At 42.3% G+C, this 19,091-nt stretch overlaps 1 protein-coding gene across 1 annotated transcript; it reads left to right on the top strand.

Moving 5' to 3' along the window:
* Positions 1-1,913: 1,913 nt before the first annotated feature.
* Positions 1,914-3,534, top strand: LOC130936130 (hydroquinone glucosyltransferase-like). Its single transcript, XM_057866135.1, has one exon. It carries the CDS (start codon positions 1,997-1,999, stop codon positions 3,392-3,394), a length of 1,398 nt encoding a protein of 465 aa, XP_057722118.1. The 5' UTR covers positions 1,914-1,996; the 3' UTR covers positions 3,395-3,534.
* Positions 3,535-19,091: the final 15,557 nt, after the last annotated feature.

The raw sequence follows: 19,091 nt of genomic DNA, 5'->3' as shown, positions 1-19,091 counted from the left end.
TCTTTCAACAATTTCAAAATAAATAACAGTCCACTTTAAAAACTGCATTCCAATATCTCGAACTCACCCCAAAGATCAGAGATGGTGGTGAGAGATCGGTTACCCTAAACAACAACAAATAGCAGCACTAGCTTAACAAAAAGAGACAGATCGAAAAAACAACTCACAATCCTAATACTTTAATTCTATTTTTCACTTTAATAGATATATTATTGACCTGGGCATCGAAATTTTTTTGCAAATTTTTCCGACCGCGCTCGAGCTTTGAGGATTTTCCATTTCTGTTGCTCAAGAAATGTTAAAGTATTCACCCTACATCAGTAATAAGTTATAGCTCAGAATTTTCTTGATAGAACATATTCAAATAAATCACTTTGGCATATTAATATTATCTTTTTTTAGTCATCACTCTTAAATCGCATCTCTAAATTGATTTTTTCATTTTGGTGTTTTAGCAATTTTTTCCTAATAAATTGCATTAGCACTAAGCAATTTAACCTCGATATCATCATTGACTCATCCTTCTTTTTACTCCTCATAAATTGAATGCTTGTTTGCTTTTTTCTTTCTCTTCATATATTGCAATGGCAGGTTCAAACAGATCCTTCTTTGCCTTTTCCACAAAATAATTATAGTATGAAAGATACATCAACGTAATTCATTAATATTAAATTAAAATGAGGTAATACATTAGTATGGGATAGATATCATCAATAATCGTGAATGATGTCACTCTTTTTTATTCTATGTTGCAGACTCGGATTCTAACCTTAGCGGCTCAATAAGGAATACCACCCTCAAGTCTAATTCGGTCTCCTCTGTCCAAGAATTTGGGATCTTTTGGACCGTCTCAACTCACTTATTGATTCATGCTTGGATATGAATAGTATCTTTTTCATTTAGAAGAACTCTTAGATTGAGAAAATATTCATATAAGGAGAGTCATGGACTTCTCTAAACATGAGACACAAACCTTAAAACCTACTTTTTAAATTTATTTTGACTTGAGTGTTAGAGTATCGTCACACTTATTCTCCATTCATTTCACCGGACGAGACGCTGCGAAGCTCGTCACCCTGTTGAACTGAAAATCTTAGTTTATTATTCTATATAACTCGTGAACATTCTACAAAAGAAAATTATCATTAACAATTTCTGAAAAGAAAAATTAAAATTAGAAGCATTATTTATAATTTCTTTTAAATTTACTTTTAGTCAATTAAAATTGTTAGTCTTTACTAACAATTTTTTTAAATAAATTACTAAATTTTAGTCAATTAAAATCGTTACTAATCATTTCTCTTATTCAGCAACTATCTCATATTAATAAAATTCATCATTAACAAATCTCAATATTTTAGTAAATCTCACATGATAATCAATTTTCAAAACATGTAGCCTCTTTTTTCTTATAAATCGCATCGGCTAGTTTGATTGCTTTATGTGAGAAATTTCTTTTTTGCCATGCAGATTTTCAGAACTTTTTTAATATTAATTGAATTTTTGCGTTCCATTGTGATTTACTTTTAAAAAAAACCCTCAAATGTGAATAATATTTTATTAGAGAATATATATAATTAGATAATTTTTTATTTACATAAATAAAAAAGCCTCGACGAATATATGCTTTTGGAAAGAAGTTCCTTTTATACTCAAGTGATTGTCTTATTGAGTTTAGCTAGATATGCGGTGCGGTCAATATGTTAATTTGGTGAGAAATTGAGAATATTAAACTATTACGATTTACGATCAAAAGTCAAAACACATTGAAAGAATATTGACTATACCAGGTGGCGTGTCGCACATTAAAGATTAAACAAACAAAACGGCACAATAATGAAGAAAGAAAAATAGAACACGACTCAATCAACCTCGAAAGAAAAATAAGAAATAGAATACCCGTAAAACAAAAAGTTATATATGCATCAAATCTTTTGGGTAACAATAAGATTTGAAACCCTAAAACAATTGATCTAAAATCATTTGCAATTTACCCATGGAAGAGCCTCACATAGCAGTGGTTCCTAGTGCTGGCTTCACCCACCTTGTTCCAATTCTGGAATTCTCCAAACGCCTCCTTAGTCTCCACCCACGCTTCCAAGTCACGTGCCTCATCCCCTCAGTTGGTTCATCACTCTCACCTTCCTCCCAGTCTTACCTTCAAACCCTTCCACCAACCATTCACCCAATTCTTCTTCCTCCAGTAAGCAAAGAGCACGTGCAAGCTGAGCAAAGCCTTGCTGTCCAAATTGAACTCAGCGTAACCCACTCTCTCCCTCACATCAAACAAGAATTGAGTTCCCTATGCTCAAGAGCCCGTGTTGTGGCCTTGGTTGTCGACGTTTTCGCACACGATGCTCTCCAGTTCGCCACCGAATTCAATCTCTTATCTTATATATACCTTCCACAAGCTGCTCTGATTCTTTCGTGGTATCTGTATTCACAAGAGTTAGATCAGATTCTCTTTTCTGAGAACAGAGACCCGGAAGAATCTATAGAGATTCCCGGTTTTGTGCCGATGCATAGCAGGGATCTTCCCTTTCAGTCCCGATCCAGCCCCGGTTACCGGAAATTTCTCGAACGCGCCGAGAAGTTTCAGCTCCCTGATGGAGTCTTTGTTAATAGCTTTCATGAGATGGAAGCAAGCACGATAAATGCGTTGCGAGATGAGATAAGACAAAAGAAAAGAAAAACCATGGTTTACCCGGTTGGACCGATCACGCAGAGCGGTTTTAACGGCCGAGAAAATGGATCCGAGTGCTTGAATTGGTTGGACGAGCAAGAACCAGAATCTGTGCTATATGTTTCCTTTGGAAGTGGCGGCACGCTTTCCCAAGATCAGTTGAATGAATTGGCGTTTGGGTTGGAGCAAAGTGGAAAGAAATTCTTATGGGTTTTGAGACCCCCTAACGATATAGCCTCTGCTAGTTACCTTGGAGGAGAAGCTGAAGACCCTATGCGATTCTTGCCACGTGGATTCTTGGACAGAACCAGTAAGAAGCAAGGATTGGTGGTTCCGCTTTGGGCCCCACAGGTACAGATTCTTGGCCACAGTTCAACGGGGGGTTTTGTGTGTCATTGTGGTTGGAATTCGGTTCTTGAGAGCGTTACAAATGGTGTGCCGGTTATAGCGTGGCCATTGTTTGCTGAGCAGAGTATGAACGCCGTGATTCTAAGTGATGCTTTGAAAGTGGCGGTGAGGCCAAAAGCAAATGACAGTGGATTGGTTGAAAGGGAAGAAATTGCAAGAGTCGCTAGAGAGTTGATGGATGGTAAAGAAGGTATTGAAATTCGCAAAAGGATGAAACGTTTGAGTATTGCTGCTGAGAATGCAATAAAGGAAGACGGACCATCCACGAAGACTCTAGCAGAGGTTGTTGCCACTTGGAAATGAATCTAGTATAAGAAAACTTTATTTACAGCTGTGAATTGTGATACATATACAACGAGTTAAAAATTAATGTAAATCCGGTTTCTAAGCCATGATCAAATTGGTTCTTCAATCTTTAGGAAAATTTTCTTATATAAATCAATTTTAATTATTATTTTTAAAAAAATTAAATTAACATTTTTTTTCAAGTTAGATCAAATTCAGATAGACCGAGAATTAGTTAAACCAACCCTAATTTAGAGAAAGACTCAGTTCAGCCCAACTCGATTTAGTGCAAAATCAATGATGGCAAATCGATTTATCTGCAAAATAGAGGGCTCCTTACCTGATTTTGGCCCAAAAAGGCCTTAGTAACGTGATTTTTAAACCAGTTCTAACACTAAAAATCTTGACCCAAACAAAAAAACAGTTCTAACACTATAAATATTCTCTCACCTATTACAATCACACATCAAATAATTCTATCTACATCTTATCACTCTTACCACAACTACCAAATAATCAAAATGTCTCAAAACACCGATATTATCAATTTATTACCATGAATAGATTTTAAGAGATCAAAATGGATCAATCATGATTAATTCTGCCAGACAATATTTGCTCACCTTCTAATTAAAGTTCATTATTTAACAAGTTTAAAAATTTTTCATTTTGCATACAATATGTCAATAAGATGCAAAACAAGTAAAATTTATTATAAATATTGTTCGGTTGTCGGTTGTCGGACAGGTCAGGTGGTTATGGGAGGGGGTGAGGACGCCTCAGCCGCGGTTGTGCTAGGTCCGGATTTGTCACGTAGCCGAGCTCCCGTTGTGAAGGAAAAAAGGGGGGTGCCACCTGCAAAGACACTCCGACGCTCTAGTCAGCTGGTGTGCAGGCGGGGGAAATGGTCGATGGAAGAGTGACGTACCTTGGGAGAAGGGTAGATCCTTCCCCATTTATACCGTGTCAGAGGTGGGCCCCTCAAGGACAGGACCACCTTCCTCGAAGCTTCCTCACAGCTGCAGTGGAGAGCTGTCAAGGACGCGTGTCCGGTTCGCGGAGTGGGTCGTACGCACCCGACCGTTCGGGTCGGGTCCTCAATGGGTCGGGCTGACCCGCGAGTGGTTTGGGCCAGGCCGTAACAGTGCCCCCACGCGCCAATGGTAGTCGTGGGAGCTACCAATGGCGTGTCATCTCGTGTTTCGTTCATTCTCGTTAGGTCGGCTACTCGTCGGAGGGACATGCCCCCAATGCGCGTGTCTCTTGGTTGCATAAGCAACCGTTTCTGGCGCCTCGTTCCTTGCGCCGATCATTGAATGCTCATAATGGGATGAAAAAATCCTGTTCGCAAAGACTATTTTGCCCCCGAGTATTTTCGCGCTTCTTGGGAGACAGTTTTTAAACAGTTAGTTTTATGCTTTTGTGTTTCTTCATACTCTCACTTCTTCTATCTTCGTGCTATTTCTTCCCTGAAATTCCAGAGCGTTGTTGTAGTGCTTCCATACGTTCCACATTCATCCTTCTTCTCTCGCAACTTCATCCTTCTTCTCCTATAACCAAATCAGGTAATTCTCGAATCCTTTCTCTTTTATGTTGTGCTTGTTACTTGTATCTGTTAGATTTTGCTGCCATGTAGCCTTTCGATGCTGGTTAGATGTGTTTGGGGGGGGGGGGGAAATACCATTCCAGGATAGGTTCTGTTTGGGGCTTTTACGTTTTTAACTGTGTCTAGTCTTAGTTGAGGAGTAGTGGGGGTGGTATCTGTATTCGCCCCGAGAAACCGGCCACTTAGACTGACTGGATGGTCCCCCTATGTAGGTATGGCTCGCACAACCTCCCAGGCTTCCCCTTCTCCCGCGGCGTACGATCCCTACGCCTGGGTCGTTTCCGACGTAAAGGATTCTCCTAACCAAATGGGCGAGAAGGAGCTCACCGAGTTCCGTCAGGCCGAGTACTTGTGCGGAAGGACCGATGAGGAAGCCAACTATGATGTCTTTGTCACGGCTCCTCATGAGCGTTTGTACGAGCTTAATTTCAACGCTCCCCGAGTTGCCGATTGGATTTGGTTCTATAAATCCATGTTTACTCAAGTTGGGGTGCGTATTCCGTTTTCCGCCTTCCAAATGGCGCTTCTAGGTCGGATTTCCGTGGCGCCGTCGCAGTTGCATCCGAACAGCTGGGCTTCCATCCGCTGTTTCGAGATGGTTTGTGAATATCTCGAGCTGCCGGTGTCTGTAGATGTTTTTCTTTTCTTTTTCAACCTCAAAAATCCTTCGAAGAAGGGGAAACATAAGAAGGGGTTCATGTCTTTCCGGTCAGCCCAAGGTCGGAGGATTTTTGGTTTGTTTGAGGACTCCTATCACGGTTTTAAGGATAAATACTTCAAGGTCCACCCTGTTAAAGGTCGTCATCCCTTTTGGCTATCGCTGGAAGGGGCACGCCTTATCCTGACCTATTGGAGCTTCGGGGCAGGGTCCAATGCCTTTGTTAAAGTATCTTACAAGGGCATGTCCGCGGTGGATAGGAAGATCGCCGATGTGTTGATGGCGGTCTTTGGGAGGAATCATGTGAATCCTCACCTCCTCATGGGCGATCGGGAGGCCGGTCGTAATTATATTCGTGAGAAGCCTTTACTTGTTTTGTATCTTAGACTCTTACATTTCTTGACAATTCATTGCGACTAACCGACCTCTCTTCCTTTTTTCCAGTGGGGATGTCTGCCGAGATCACGGGTCTCCCTAACTTGTTACAAACCTTCCTTTGCGCAAGTGACGATAAGGGAGGTAATGAAAAATCTGCTGCTGCTCCGGAGGACAAGGCCAGTTCCGAGCAAGGGGCCACGGTCGAGAAGACCGGCACCTCGGCTCAGGACACCTTGGTTCCCGGTGGCACGGCGGCTCATGCTTCCCCGATCCTTAAAGTGGTTGGTACTGGGGGGTCGACGTCCAACCCTGCTGCCGATGAAGACGTGGAGGAGGTTCCAAGCTTGAAGAGGAAGAGGAAGATGTCTAGCAGCCCCGAGGGGGTTCTTACTGTGATGGAGAAGAATTTTGATGCCGGGAGCTTTATTGATTCCTAGTTGATTCCCGGTACTGAGGAGCATTTTCGTGAGTCGTCTCTTGTCGGACAGGCGAGGTGGATGTACCGTACGCTTTTGCGCGGCGCAGTGATAGCCCGGAAAGCCGAGTTTGAACTATCCGGGATGGAGGCCCTTCGCAGGAGGTTGGAATCAGCTAGGAAGGCTAATAATGAGCTTAAGGGTGAAGTTGAGACTCTCTGGGAGCAACTGACCCAATCAAATGAGAAGCTCGACGCTGCCGAGAAGAGAGCCACTGCCGCCGAGAAGAAGGCCACTACTGCTGAGAAGAAGTTGGAAGAATCGACCGCCACGGTTTCGCGACTTGTCGAGCGCGAAATGACTTTGGAGAGTCAGGTCGGCGCGGCACAAAAACGGGTGGCCGAGATCGAGAAGGAGAAGCAAGTTGTGGAGGCTGAGTTGGCAGCGTGGAAGACGAAGTATAAGGACGTCGTTAAGCAGGGGAAGGGTGCAATCCTGGCGACCGAGGAGGCCCTTAAGGCTCAGGTCAAAATTGTTGCTCCTGAATTCGACACGTCGGCAATTGGTGTTCTCAAGGTTATTAAGGATGGAAAGATTGTTGATGTTCCCAAGAAATGAATTTCCTGTATAAAACTTTAGTTTAGCCGTTTTGCTTCGGCCTTTGTGAACAATTGACTTTTTAGTCGTTTGCCCGTTTTAGTGTAGTTAGTACTTTCTTATTCGCCTGGTTGTGTTACCGTTTCTATTAACCGTTATTGGTTTATAGTTGTCGTCTGTATTAACGGGTTATGGCCCCTTTAGTGTAGTCATTTGCTATTGTGGTAGTTGATGGGCTCCCGGGGTGATCAGTCCCGGGGCCGCGCATCGTTGTCGAGTCGTGACGGAACGGGTTGTCTAGAAAAAAAAAGGGGTGAACCAAACAAAAGAGAGAAAATTTGCACAAGTATATCTTATTCGGTAATTGCATAAAAGGTACCTAGGACATAACGAAAAGTACAGATTCGCGAATTGATACTTAGCTCGACTAGTCGGTATGTCGCCCCGTGTACTAGGAGTAGAATCTTCTCAGGTTGTCCGCATTCCAGGTCCTCGGGACTTTCTCGCCATTGAGCCTTTCTAACTTGAAAGCCCCTTTGCCCATCACCTTTTTGATTCTGTAGGGGCCTTCCCAGTTTGCCGCCAGCTTGCCCGCTCCGGGGGTGGGTGGGCCGATGTCGTTACGCCTTAGGACGAGATCGTTCAGCTCGAACTCCCTTTTGAGCACTTTGGTGTTGTAACGTAGGGCCATTCTTTGTTTTAATGCTGTCTCCGTCAAGTGGGCCATTTCTCTGGCTTCATCTATTAGGTCCTTCTCCACGGCTTCCTCCACTCCTTTCAAAAGCAGGCGGGGGCTCGGTTCCCCGATCTCCACGGGTATCACCGCATCTAACCCGTATGTCAGTCGAAAAGGAGTCTCCTTAGTGGAGGACTGTTCGGTTGTTCGGTAGGACCAGAGGACCGAAGCTAGTTCGTCGGCCCACGCACCTTTTTTATTGTCCAACCGCTTCTTCAGCCCTAGCAGGATAATCTTGTTCGCGGATTCCACCTGTCCGTTCGTCTGGGGGTGCTCTACCGAGGAGAACTTCTGTCTTATACCTAGGCCAGTGAGGAACTCCGTGAACTTCTTGTCGGTAAACTGTGTGCCATTGTCCGAGATGACGACTTCCGGAATCCCGAATCGCGTTATCACCTGCCTCCACATGAATTTCCTGCAATTGGACGAGGATATGCTGGCCAACGGCTGGGCTTCTATCCATTTGGTGTAGTAATCAATGGCGACTATGAGATACTTGACTTGCCCAGGACCGACTGGAAAGGGTCCCAAGAGGTCGACTCCCCATTGCGAGAATGGTCGAGAGGACGTTAACAGGCTTAATTCGGAGGCTGGTGCCTTGTGGAAGTTGGCGTTCTCTTGACACTTGACGCATTTTTTGACGAACTCCTTGGAGTCTGCCATCATTGACGGCCAATAGTATCCGGCTCGAATTAGTTTCCTCGCTAGGGCTTTGCCTCCTATGTGATGTCCGCAGCAGCCTTCATGGACTTCCCTGAGGACGTAGTCCGTTTGGTCGGGGTGTAAGCACTTCAGTAGGGGCTGGTTAAACCCTTTTCTGAATAGCTGTCCTTGGATGACCGCGTATTTAGCTGCTTCTCTTCTCAGTTTCACGGCGTCCTTTTCATCTTCCGGGAGTTTGCCATTTTCTAGGAAGCTGGTGATGGGGTCTAGCCATGAAGAGCCCATCCTTGACAAATGAAAAGTGACCGCCGGCTCCCTCATCATGCCTTGGATGAGAGATCGGTTGCCTTCTCCCGATTTAGTGCTGGCCAATTTTGATAGGAGGTCTGCCCGGGTGTTCCTTTCTCTGGGCACGTGGTGGACCGTGACCTCTTCAAATTTTTGGCTCAAGTTCTTGACTTTTTCCAAGTACTTTTGCAATAACGAGTCTTTGGCTTGATATCTCTCGTTTACCTGGGAGGTGACGACCTGGGAATCGCTGCATATTTCCAGCCTTGTTGCTCCGACCTCCGCTGCTAGGGTTAAGCCCCCTATGAGGGCTTCGTATTCTGCCTGGTTGTTCGAAATGGGGAATTCGAACCTGATCGACTGCTCATATACGATTCCTATCGGGCTTTCCAGGATGATCCCGGCGCCGCCTGACGTCTGGTTGCAGGCTCCGTCCACGTGGAGCTTCCACCGTGTGCTCGTGTCTTCGGCTGGACCCCCCGTTACTTCTACTAGAAAATCTGACATTGCCTGTGCCTTGATGGCTTGCCGGGGTTCGTATTGAATGTCGTATTGGGAAAGTTCAATGGACCAAGTCATCATCCTTCCCACCAAGTCGGGTTTTTGAAGTAATTGTCGGATTCCTTGGTCCGTTCTTACGACAACCTGGTGACCTTGGAAGTATTGCTTTAACCTCCGTGAGGAGGTCAAGAGTGCTAGAGCTAGGTTTTCCAGTTTGCTGTACCTTAATTCTGCCCCTTGCAGGGCTCTGCTTACGAAATAGACTGGTTGCTGAGCCCTCCCTTCTTCTCGCACTAGAACTGCGGCCAGGGCTTCTCCTGTTATGGCGAGGTACAGGTATAATGGCTCCCCGTCCTTTGGCTTCCCGAGCACAGGGGGTGCCGCTAGAATTTCCTTGAAGTGCCGAAAAGCTTCCTCGCATTCGGGTGTCCACTCGAAGGCTATCCCTTTCTTCATGAGGTTAAAGAACGGTAGGGCCTTAGTTGCCGATGCTCCGAGAAACCGGGATAATGAGGTTAGCCGCCCTGTCAAACTTTGGACGTCCTTGATACAAACTGGGCTCTTCATCTGGAGTATTGCTTGGCATTTCTCCGGGTTGGCTTCTATTCCTCTCTGAGTTATCATGAATCCTAGGAACTTTCCAGCTTCCATGGCGAAGGCGCATTTGAGGGGGTTTAGCCTCATGTTGTGTTGTCGGAGAGACGCGAACACGTTTGCCAGATCATCCAGGAGGTCGTCGGGTCGCGTTGTTTTCGCGAGGATGTCGTCCACATAGACTTCCACTGTCTTGCCTATGAGGTCGTGGAATATCCTGTTCATAGCCTTTGGTATGTTGCCCCTGCGTTTTTTAGGCCGAATGGCATCACCTTATAGCAGAAGGTTCCCCCCGGCGTTATGAACGCCGTCTTGTCTTCGTCTGGTCGGTGCATCGGTATCTGGTTGTAACCGGAGTAAGCGTCCATGAAGCTTAAATAACGGTAACCCGCCGCAGCATCGATGAGTGCGTCTATGTTAGGGAGGGGGAAACAATCCTTAGGGCATGCTTTGTTAAGGTCAGAGTAGTCTACGCACATTCTCCACTTGCTGTTGTGCTTTTTAACCAGAACTACGTTCGAGAGCCACGTCGAGTAGTCTACTTCTCGTATGAAACCTACTTTTAGGAGGCTGGCCGTCTGCCTGACCACTTCTTCCGTCCTCTCCGTTGACATCTTTCTCCTCCGTTGGGCAACTGGGCGTGCTTCCGACTTGACTGCCAGATGATGTGACATAATTTTTGGGTCTATGCCCGGCATGTCGGCTGGTGTCCAGGCGAACAAATCCCAATTGGCCCTTATCATTTCGACCAAGGGTTCCTTCAACTCATGCGGGAGGTTCTTGTTGACGAAAGTGAATTTTTCCTCCGTGTCGCCGATTATGAATTTTTCTAGGTCTCCTTCTGGTTCCGGCCTCGGCTTGTCGTCTACTCTGGCGTCCAGGTCAGCTAGGAACACGCCGGACGCCTCTTTGGATTTCTTCCTTAGGGAGAGGCTGGCATTGTCGCAGGCGACTGCCGTCTCGAGGTCTCCCCTTATGGACCCTATAGATCCATCATCAGTAACGAACTTCATGACTAGCAGCTTTGTGTTGATTATCGCTTCAACATCGTTGATCGTCTTCCTTCCCAGGATGATGTTATAGGCGGTGGAATCTCGGAGGATCACGAACTCGGCCATCGCCGATCTTCGACCTTGAGTTTGTCCCACTGAAATTGGCAGAGATATTACTCCATCAGGTTTGATGAAGTGGTCGCCCAATCCGATGACCCCGTGTTGGTGAGTCGTCAGATCGGCGTCCCTTAGTCCCAGTGCGTCAAATACGTTGCGGAACATGATGTTCGAATCAGCCCCTGTGTCGACAAGGATGCGTTTGACGAGACCGGTTCCTATTCTGGTCATGGTGACCATGGGAGGATTTTCCGGGGCATCGTCGAACCATTGGTCTTCCGGGCCGAAAGAAATGGATGGAGGCTTCTTAGAGTTTTGCACCAACGAGGAGGAGACCGCCAAAACCTTAGCATCTTTCTTGTGCGCCGATCGTGACCTTGGTGCGGCGTTTTTGGCCGTCACCACGTTTATCACGGTGAGGCCGTGGTCTCCGTCTTCTGGTTCTTGTCGCCGCTTTGTCGAACGGGTTTTGCCTTCTTCGTCTTGGTCGCGATGACGCCTTCTCGGCTCCCTGATAAGATGGGAGAATGCCGCTAGCTTACCTTCCCTTATCGCTTGTTCTAGTGCATCCATTAGGTCAAAGCAGTCCTGTGTTTGGTGACCGTAGCCTTTGTGGTAGTCACAGTAGAAATTCTTATTTCCGCCCGTGCGGTCCTTGAGTGGTCGGGGCTTCGGCAGGATTCCTTTCTCGGCTATTTGCTGGTAAACTTCCAAGATGGGAAGAGTCAGCGGGGTGTAGTTGGTGAATTTCCCGACTCGGGGGAACGACCTGGGTGCCTTGCTTGGCACCTCTTCCCTGGCTTGTTCTTTCAGTCTTTCTCCGTTACCTTGCTGCCGAGGTTGGTTGTAACCGGACTGCCATTTTTGGCTGCCACGACTCGGCTGACTTCCTCCTCATTTATATAATCTTTGGCTATCGTCTGGATCTCGTGCATCGTCCAAACTGGTTTCGTGGTAAGGTGCTTTCGAAAGTTCTCGTTGAGGAGGCCGTTCGTCAGGCAAAGGCTGGCCACCGAATCGGTTAGGCCGTCGATTTCCAAGCATAATGTTGATTGGGTGCTTTGCCTTTGCTATTCGTGTTGTGAACTGGGCCAGGAATGCACGAATGATGTCTGAAAACCCGTAGATGGACCCTTGCAGGAGGCCGTTAAACCATCTGATCGCGGGTCCCGCGAGGGTTACCGGAAAAACTCGGCACCACACCTCGTCCCTTACTCCCTCTAGATTCATCCTCGCTTCAAAGGCCGTGAGGTGTTCTAGGGGGTCTTGAGTTCCATCGTACCTCATGTCCGTTGGTTTGTCGAAGTGCTTCGGCAACCGGACTTCGAGGATGGATCGGTGGAATGGGGTGGTGCCCATCATCACAGGTTGTCACTTCTTGTTGGACCTCCCGCCTTTGCGATCTCGTGCTGTGCGGCGCGTTTCCCTGCCTCGGGAGTAGATGATCGTGTCATTCCGTCTCCTCGGGATCGGGGATTCATCCCGGGTGCTCTCCGCTTCCGTTCGGGATGCGGAGGCGCGTTGCAGACGGCTTCAGTGGGAGTCTCTTTCTTGGCTTTCGGAGGATGGGGTGTAGCTAGGATCGGTAGTTCGTCCGTCACGCTCCTGGTCGGCTAGCTGCCGCTCCAAGTTCTGGACCCTGTGACGCAGCTCTTGCATTATTATAGCGCTGTCGCCGCCCGTTCCCCGGAAAGGTCGCGTCCTTGTGTGTTGTTCAATGTGTTGTCGGGGGGACCTTCGTCGTCCTCTTAGTGAGGCGACAGAGGCCATCTCTTCTGCTCTGGCTCCTCGGCCTTGGTCTCCGGGACCCGGCACGGCGTCCATTAAGGTGGTATCCCCACAGACGGCGCCAATGTTCGGTTGTCGGTTGCCGGACAGGTCGGGTGGTTATGGGAGGGGGTGAGGACGCCTCAGTCGCGGTTGTGCTAGGTCCGGATTCGCCACGTAGCCGAGCTCCCGTTGTGAAGGAAAAAAGGGGGGTGCCACCTGCAAAGACACTCCGACGCTCTAGTCAGCTGGTGTGCAGGCGGGGGAAATGGTCGATGGAAGAGTGACGTACCTTGGGGGAAGGGTAGATCCTTCCCCATTTATACCGTGTCAGAGGTGGGCCCCTCAAGGACAGGCCCACCTTCCTCGAAGCTTCCTCACAGCTGCAGTGGAGAGCTGTCAAGGACGCGTGTCCGGTTCGCGGAGTGGGTCGTACGCACCCGACCGTTCGGGTCGGGTCCTCAATGGGTCGGGCTGACCCGCGAGTGGTTTGGGCCAGGCCGTAACAAATATAATATGAAAGTCAACGATACTTTCCATTACAAAAAATACTCTGTTATTCACCATTATTCATCAGTAAAATAAAAAACTGTTGTGATAAGAATGGAATAAATGTCCATTTATAAGAATTGAGCAGTTAATCTTTCATGTATCAAAGAAATCACTTTTTAAGACAAACTTAAAATTAATGAAGGATGAAAATAAAAATTTATTATCTGTATAAATAGGAGAAGTGACGATTGAAACAATACACATCAATAATAAAATAAATATTCTTTCTCTTATATACACTATAATATAAAACACTTTTTTATTTTCTCTCTTCGTAATTCATATACTACTAATATAATATTAATATATTATCTTTATAGTAGTATAATAGTATTGGTAAATACTGATAGTAATATTTTTTTATTTATATTTTATTTTATTACATCTTCCTTATTTATTTTACAACACGTTATCAGCATAAGACTCTGACCAAATTTTAGGGAGATTCAGATAACAAATTTTTATTATGTCGAAACTCTCTCATCTTGAATTTAATGCTCTTGAAATATCTGAAAATAATTATTTATCATGGATATTAGATGCTGAAATCCATCTTGATTCAATGGATCTTGGAGATACCATTAAAGTTGAAAATAATACATCCCAGAAGGATAAAGGCAAAGCTATGATTTTTCTTCGCCGTCATCTTAACGAAGGATTAAAAAATGAATATCTCACATTAAAAGATCCTTCAGATCTTTGGAAAGACCTTGAAGAAAGGTACAATTATCAAAACACGGTGATACTTCCTCAAACCCGATATGAATGGACACACTTGCGTTTACAGGATTTTAAATCCGTAAATGAATATAATTCAGCATTGTTTCGAATCACCTCACGAATGAAATTAAGTGGGAAACAGATAACTGATAATGATATGTTATAGAAAACTTTTTTGACCTTCCATGCCTCGAATGTGCTCCTGCAGCAGCAGTATCGAGAAAAATGATTTAAAAAGTATTTTGAGTTAATTTCTTACATTCTTGTTGCTAAACACAACAATGAATTACTTTTAAGGAATCATGAAGTGCGTACAGCTGGCGCCGCCTCATTTCCTGAAGTAAATGCGGCAAATCATTACTCCAGAAGAGGTAAATGGCAAGGTTTTAGTAACAAGAAAAATTATGAAAGGAAAAAGAATTATGTTCACAAAGGATCTCACTAGAAGTGGGATAAAGAAAGGAATAATGGGCAAAATAAATCAATAGAGGATAAATATTTCCGTTGTGGTGGAAAAGGGTCATTGGTCACGTACCTGTCGTACCCACCCCAAGGCACCTAGTCGATCTTTATCAAGCATCCTTGAAAAAAGACGACAAAGGAAAGGAGTCGAATTTTGTTTCAAATGATGCTGAAAATTCCACCACTCATTATGATATATCAGATTTCTTTGAGGATTCTGAAGAAAATATTGGTCATTTGATCAATGATGGAATAGTTTAATATATGAAATTGCTAAGTATTCATCTAAATAAAAAACGTAAAGAACTTCTTGTTAAGTTTTATTTTCTATGCATTTAAATTTCAAGTACGATGTATATAAATAATGTTTAATAAAATATTTATAAATTTTAAATTTAATTAATGTGTTAAGATGATAATAATAAAATTTTTGGTATATACTATATTTATTAGAAAAATATTTTCAATCAAGAAAATAATTTAACTACATAAATATTTTTACTCATTTTATTATTATTTGTCTTTGAAGAGAATGGCAAGGACATATAGTGAAGATGTTTGCTTTGCGGATAGTGCAAGTTTACACACGATTCTCAAAAGTAATAGATATTTTACCCATCTTGTGTCAAAAGAAGAATATGTTAATACTATTATTGGCTCAGACAATGTGATAGAAGGCTCCGAAAGAGCTATAATTTTATTTTCTGGAGGAACAAAATTTACAATAAATAATGCACTATTATCTACCAAGTCTTTGAGGAACTTGTTGAGTTTCAAAGATATTCACCAAAACGGATATCATATTGAAACAATGAATAAGAAAAATCATGAGTATTTATGTATCACAATTCATGATTTAAATAAAAATGTTATATTAAAAAAATTATCCTCACTTTCATCTGGGTTGTATTATACTAAGATTAGTACAATTGAATCACATGCCATTGTAAACTAGAAGTTTAATAGCCCAAATAAATTCATAACTTGGCACGACCGATTGGGTCATCCGGGAACAACCATGATGCGGAGAATTATTGAAAACTCTCATGGACATTCACTAAAGAACTAGAAGATTTTTAAAACTAGTGAATTTTGTTGTGCTGCATGTTCTAAGGGAAAGTTAATTTTAAGGCCATCACCAGTAAAGATTGGATTTGAGTCTCCTGAATTCCTAAAAAGGATTCAAGGCGATATATGTGGACCTATTCATCCACCATGTGGATCTTTTAGATATTTTATGGTCCTAATAGACGCATTTTCGAGATGGTCACATGTGTGCTTATTATCTTCTTGCAACCTAGCGTTTGCGAGATTACTTGCTCAAATTATTCGATTAAAAGCACAATTTTTAGAAAATCTAATCAAAGCAATTCGTCTTGACAATGCTGACGAATTTACTTCCCAAACTTTTGATGCTTATTGTATGGCTAATGGAATAAGTATTGAACATCCAATAGCTTATGTTCACACACAAAATGGGTTAGCAGAATCACTTATTAAATGCCTCCAATTAATTGCTAGACCCTTACTTATGAGAACAAATTTTCCAACCTTGGTTTGGGGGTATGCTATTTTACATGCCACAGCACTTATTCGTTTGAGGCCAACGAGTTACCATCAGTTCTCTCCTATGCAATTAGCTTTTGGTCAGCAGCCAAATATTTTTCATTTAAGAATATTTAGGTGTGCGATATATGTTCCCATTGTACCACCTTCTCGCACCAAAATGGGACCCAAAAAAAAATTGGGGATATATATTGGATATGATTCTCTCTCTATAGTGAGGTATCTCGAGATACAAACTGGAGATGTATTTAAAGCCCGCTTTGCGGATTGTCATTTTGATGAATCAAAATTTTTAACATTAGGGAGCGAGAATAAGCCTTTTGAAAAGGAACTTAATTGGAAATCATCATCTTTGATGTATTTAGATCCTCGATTAAGGCAATGTGAACTAGAAATTCAAAGATTATACATTTTCAAAAAATAGCAAATGAATTGCCTGATGCATTTTTCGATACAAAGAAGATAACCAAATCTTATATACCAGCGAAAAATGCCCCAATTCGAATTGATGTTCCAGTTGGACAAATTGCCACCGAAGCAAATACACGCCAGAAGCGTGGCAGGCCTGTCGGTTCCGAAGACAAAAATTCTCTAAAGTGAAAAGAGGTAAATACTATTCCTGTTGAAAAAGACATAGTAAAAACACCTGCAGTTGTACAAAATTTTGATATAACTAGTATATGTTCCCTTACCCTGTACGAGATAATACATAAAATTATATAAAAAATTTTATTAAAAAACTTAAATAATATATATAGTAATTATTATTATTATAAATATTTTACAAAGTTATAATTAAAATAAAACTCATAGAATTTTTAATATTAAAAATAATTAGTATTTGTCTTAATTAATTTGAATTTGTTAAGTGATTATCTCACTCGTCTACTTAAACAACTACTAGGAGTTAGAATCTCGCCTTGTGTATATAGCAATCCATTGGCTAGCGATAAAGCCTTAATAAATAGAGTATCAATACGTGGTTAGAATTGACAGGAGTTTCCGAATATGCGGGTACCCGACCCGTCCATACTCGGATGGAGAGGGTAACAACTTGACCTGAGTCGGGACAGATTTTGCTCATGACAGGGGATGGTCGAGTTTAGGGTGTACCTGCCCCGGATATATATAAACACTATTTAGGAATTAGGATTTGCCTCACATCACAGATTAAGTGATTCATAGCTTCAGTCTATACTCTATAGCCATGCAAGATAAACTCAGTCATCCTCACCCAGAATCTTCTTCTTCTCAGCTTCTTCACAAAAAACCGCATAGTTCTCGTCATCGTTGTTGCTGAGTCCATCGCCACCTACCCCTTCACAACTCCCATCTTCCTTCACAACCAGGGACGGACCCACGTTTAATATAAAGGGGGCATTTGCCCCCACAAATTTTTTTTAAAAAAATTAATACTTATATACATATATATCACTTATTATATTATATTTGTCTCAAAATAAAATATAAATAGTTCTTTTATATTTTTTGTTAAAAAAATTTTGTTAAACTTAACACATAATAATAATTATATTGTTAAATTTGATTTAGTATGAAAAATAAATAAATAAACTCAAAAGAGAGTGATAATTAATTTTATTATATTAGTTAATTAATTAATAATTAAATTAAAACTTAGTTTTCTAATTAAATACAACTTAAATTATTAGTGATTTTTTAAAAATAGTTTAAGATAAAAAAATATATTATCTATATATTAATATACTGTAATTATTTTGGTTAAACATTTTATTTATAATATAAAAATTATAATAAGTAGATTTGACAATTAAATATCAGATAAGAAAAAATAAAATAATTATTTAAAAATATATATAAAAAAATAATATTTAGTCATGTTAAAAATAAAAAAAGTTCTTATAAATATTTTTTGTTATTTTAAATATTATACTATGTGTATGAAATTATATTTTTATTATTTTAAATATTATAATAAAGATTGTGTGTATATTTCTATTTCTTATCAATATGTATTAGATAGTTGGTGCACGAATTTGCAATCCGTACAACTAACCAGCAAGTACACTGGGTCGTCCAAGTAATACCTTACGTGAGTAAGGGTCGATCCCACGGGGATTATTGGTTTGAAGCAAGCTATGTTTATTTTATTAATCTTAATCAGGATACCAATAGAGTTCTTTAGCCTCGTATAAAGTAAAAAGGGCATAAAATAAATAGTTGTTACTTGTTGTGAAGTAATGGGGAATATGTTGGAGTTTTGGAGATGCTTTGTCCTTTGAACTTCAACTCTTCCTTGAAATCCTTCAACACACGCAAGGCTCCTTCCATGGCAAGCTGTATGTAGGGTGTCACCATTGTCAGTGGCTACCTCCCATCCTCTCAGTGAAAACGTTCCTATGCTCTGTCACAGCACGGCTAATCATCTGTCGGTTCTCAATCAGGTTGGAATAGAATCCATTGATTCTTTTGCGTTTGTCACTAACGCCCAGCCTTCAGGAGTTTGAAGCTCGTCACAGTCATTCAATCCCAGAATCCTACTCAGAATACCACAGACAAGGTTTAGACTTTCCGGATTCTCATGAATGCCGCCATCAATCCGGCTTATACCACGAAGATTCTGAGTAATGAATCTAAGAGATACTCATTCAATCTGATGTAGAACGGAGGTGGTTGTCAGGCACACGTTCATGGATTGAGGAAGGTGATGAGTGTCACGGATCATCACCTTCTCCATAATTAAGCGCGAATGAACATCTTAGATAAGAACAAGCGTGTTTGAATGGAAAATAAAGGAATTGTATTAACTCATCGAGACGCTGCAGAGCTCCTCACCCCCAACAATGGAGTTTAGAGACTCATGCCGTCAAAAAGTATGTAATTCAGATCTGAAAATATCATGAGGTACAAAATAAGTCTCTAAAAGTTGTTTAAATAGAAAACTAGTAACCTAGGTTTACAGAAAATGAGTAAACTAAGATAATTGGTGCATAAATCCACTTCTGGGGCCCACTTGGTGTGTGCTGGGGCTGAGACTAAAGCTATCCACGAGTAGAGGCTTTTATTGGAGTTAAACTCCAAGTTATGACGTGTTTTGGGCGTTCAACTCCAGATCATGACGTG

This window comes from Arachis stenosperma, chromosome 6, assembly GCF_014773155.1.
Source record: "Arachis stenosperma cultivar V10309 chromosome 6, arast.V10309.gnm1.PFL2, whole genome shotgun sequence".
NCBI lineage: Eukaryota > Viridiplantae > Streptophyta > Magnoliopsida > Fabales > Fabaceae > Arachis > Arachis stenosperma.
This window is presented reverse-complemented; position numbering and strand designations above follow the sequence as displayed.

What these genes read in the sequence shown, in the direction of transcription:
- LOC130936130 (XM_057866135.1), top strand. Translation starts at nt 1,997, where the DNA reads ATGGAAGAGCCTCACATAGCAGTGGTTCCTAGTGCTGGCTTCACCCAC.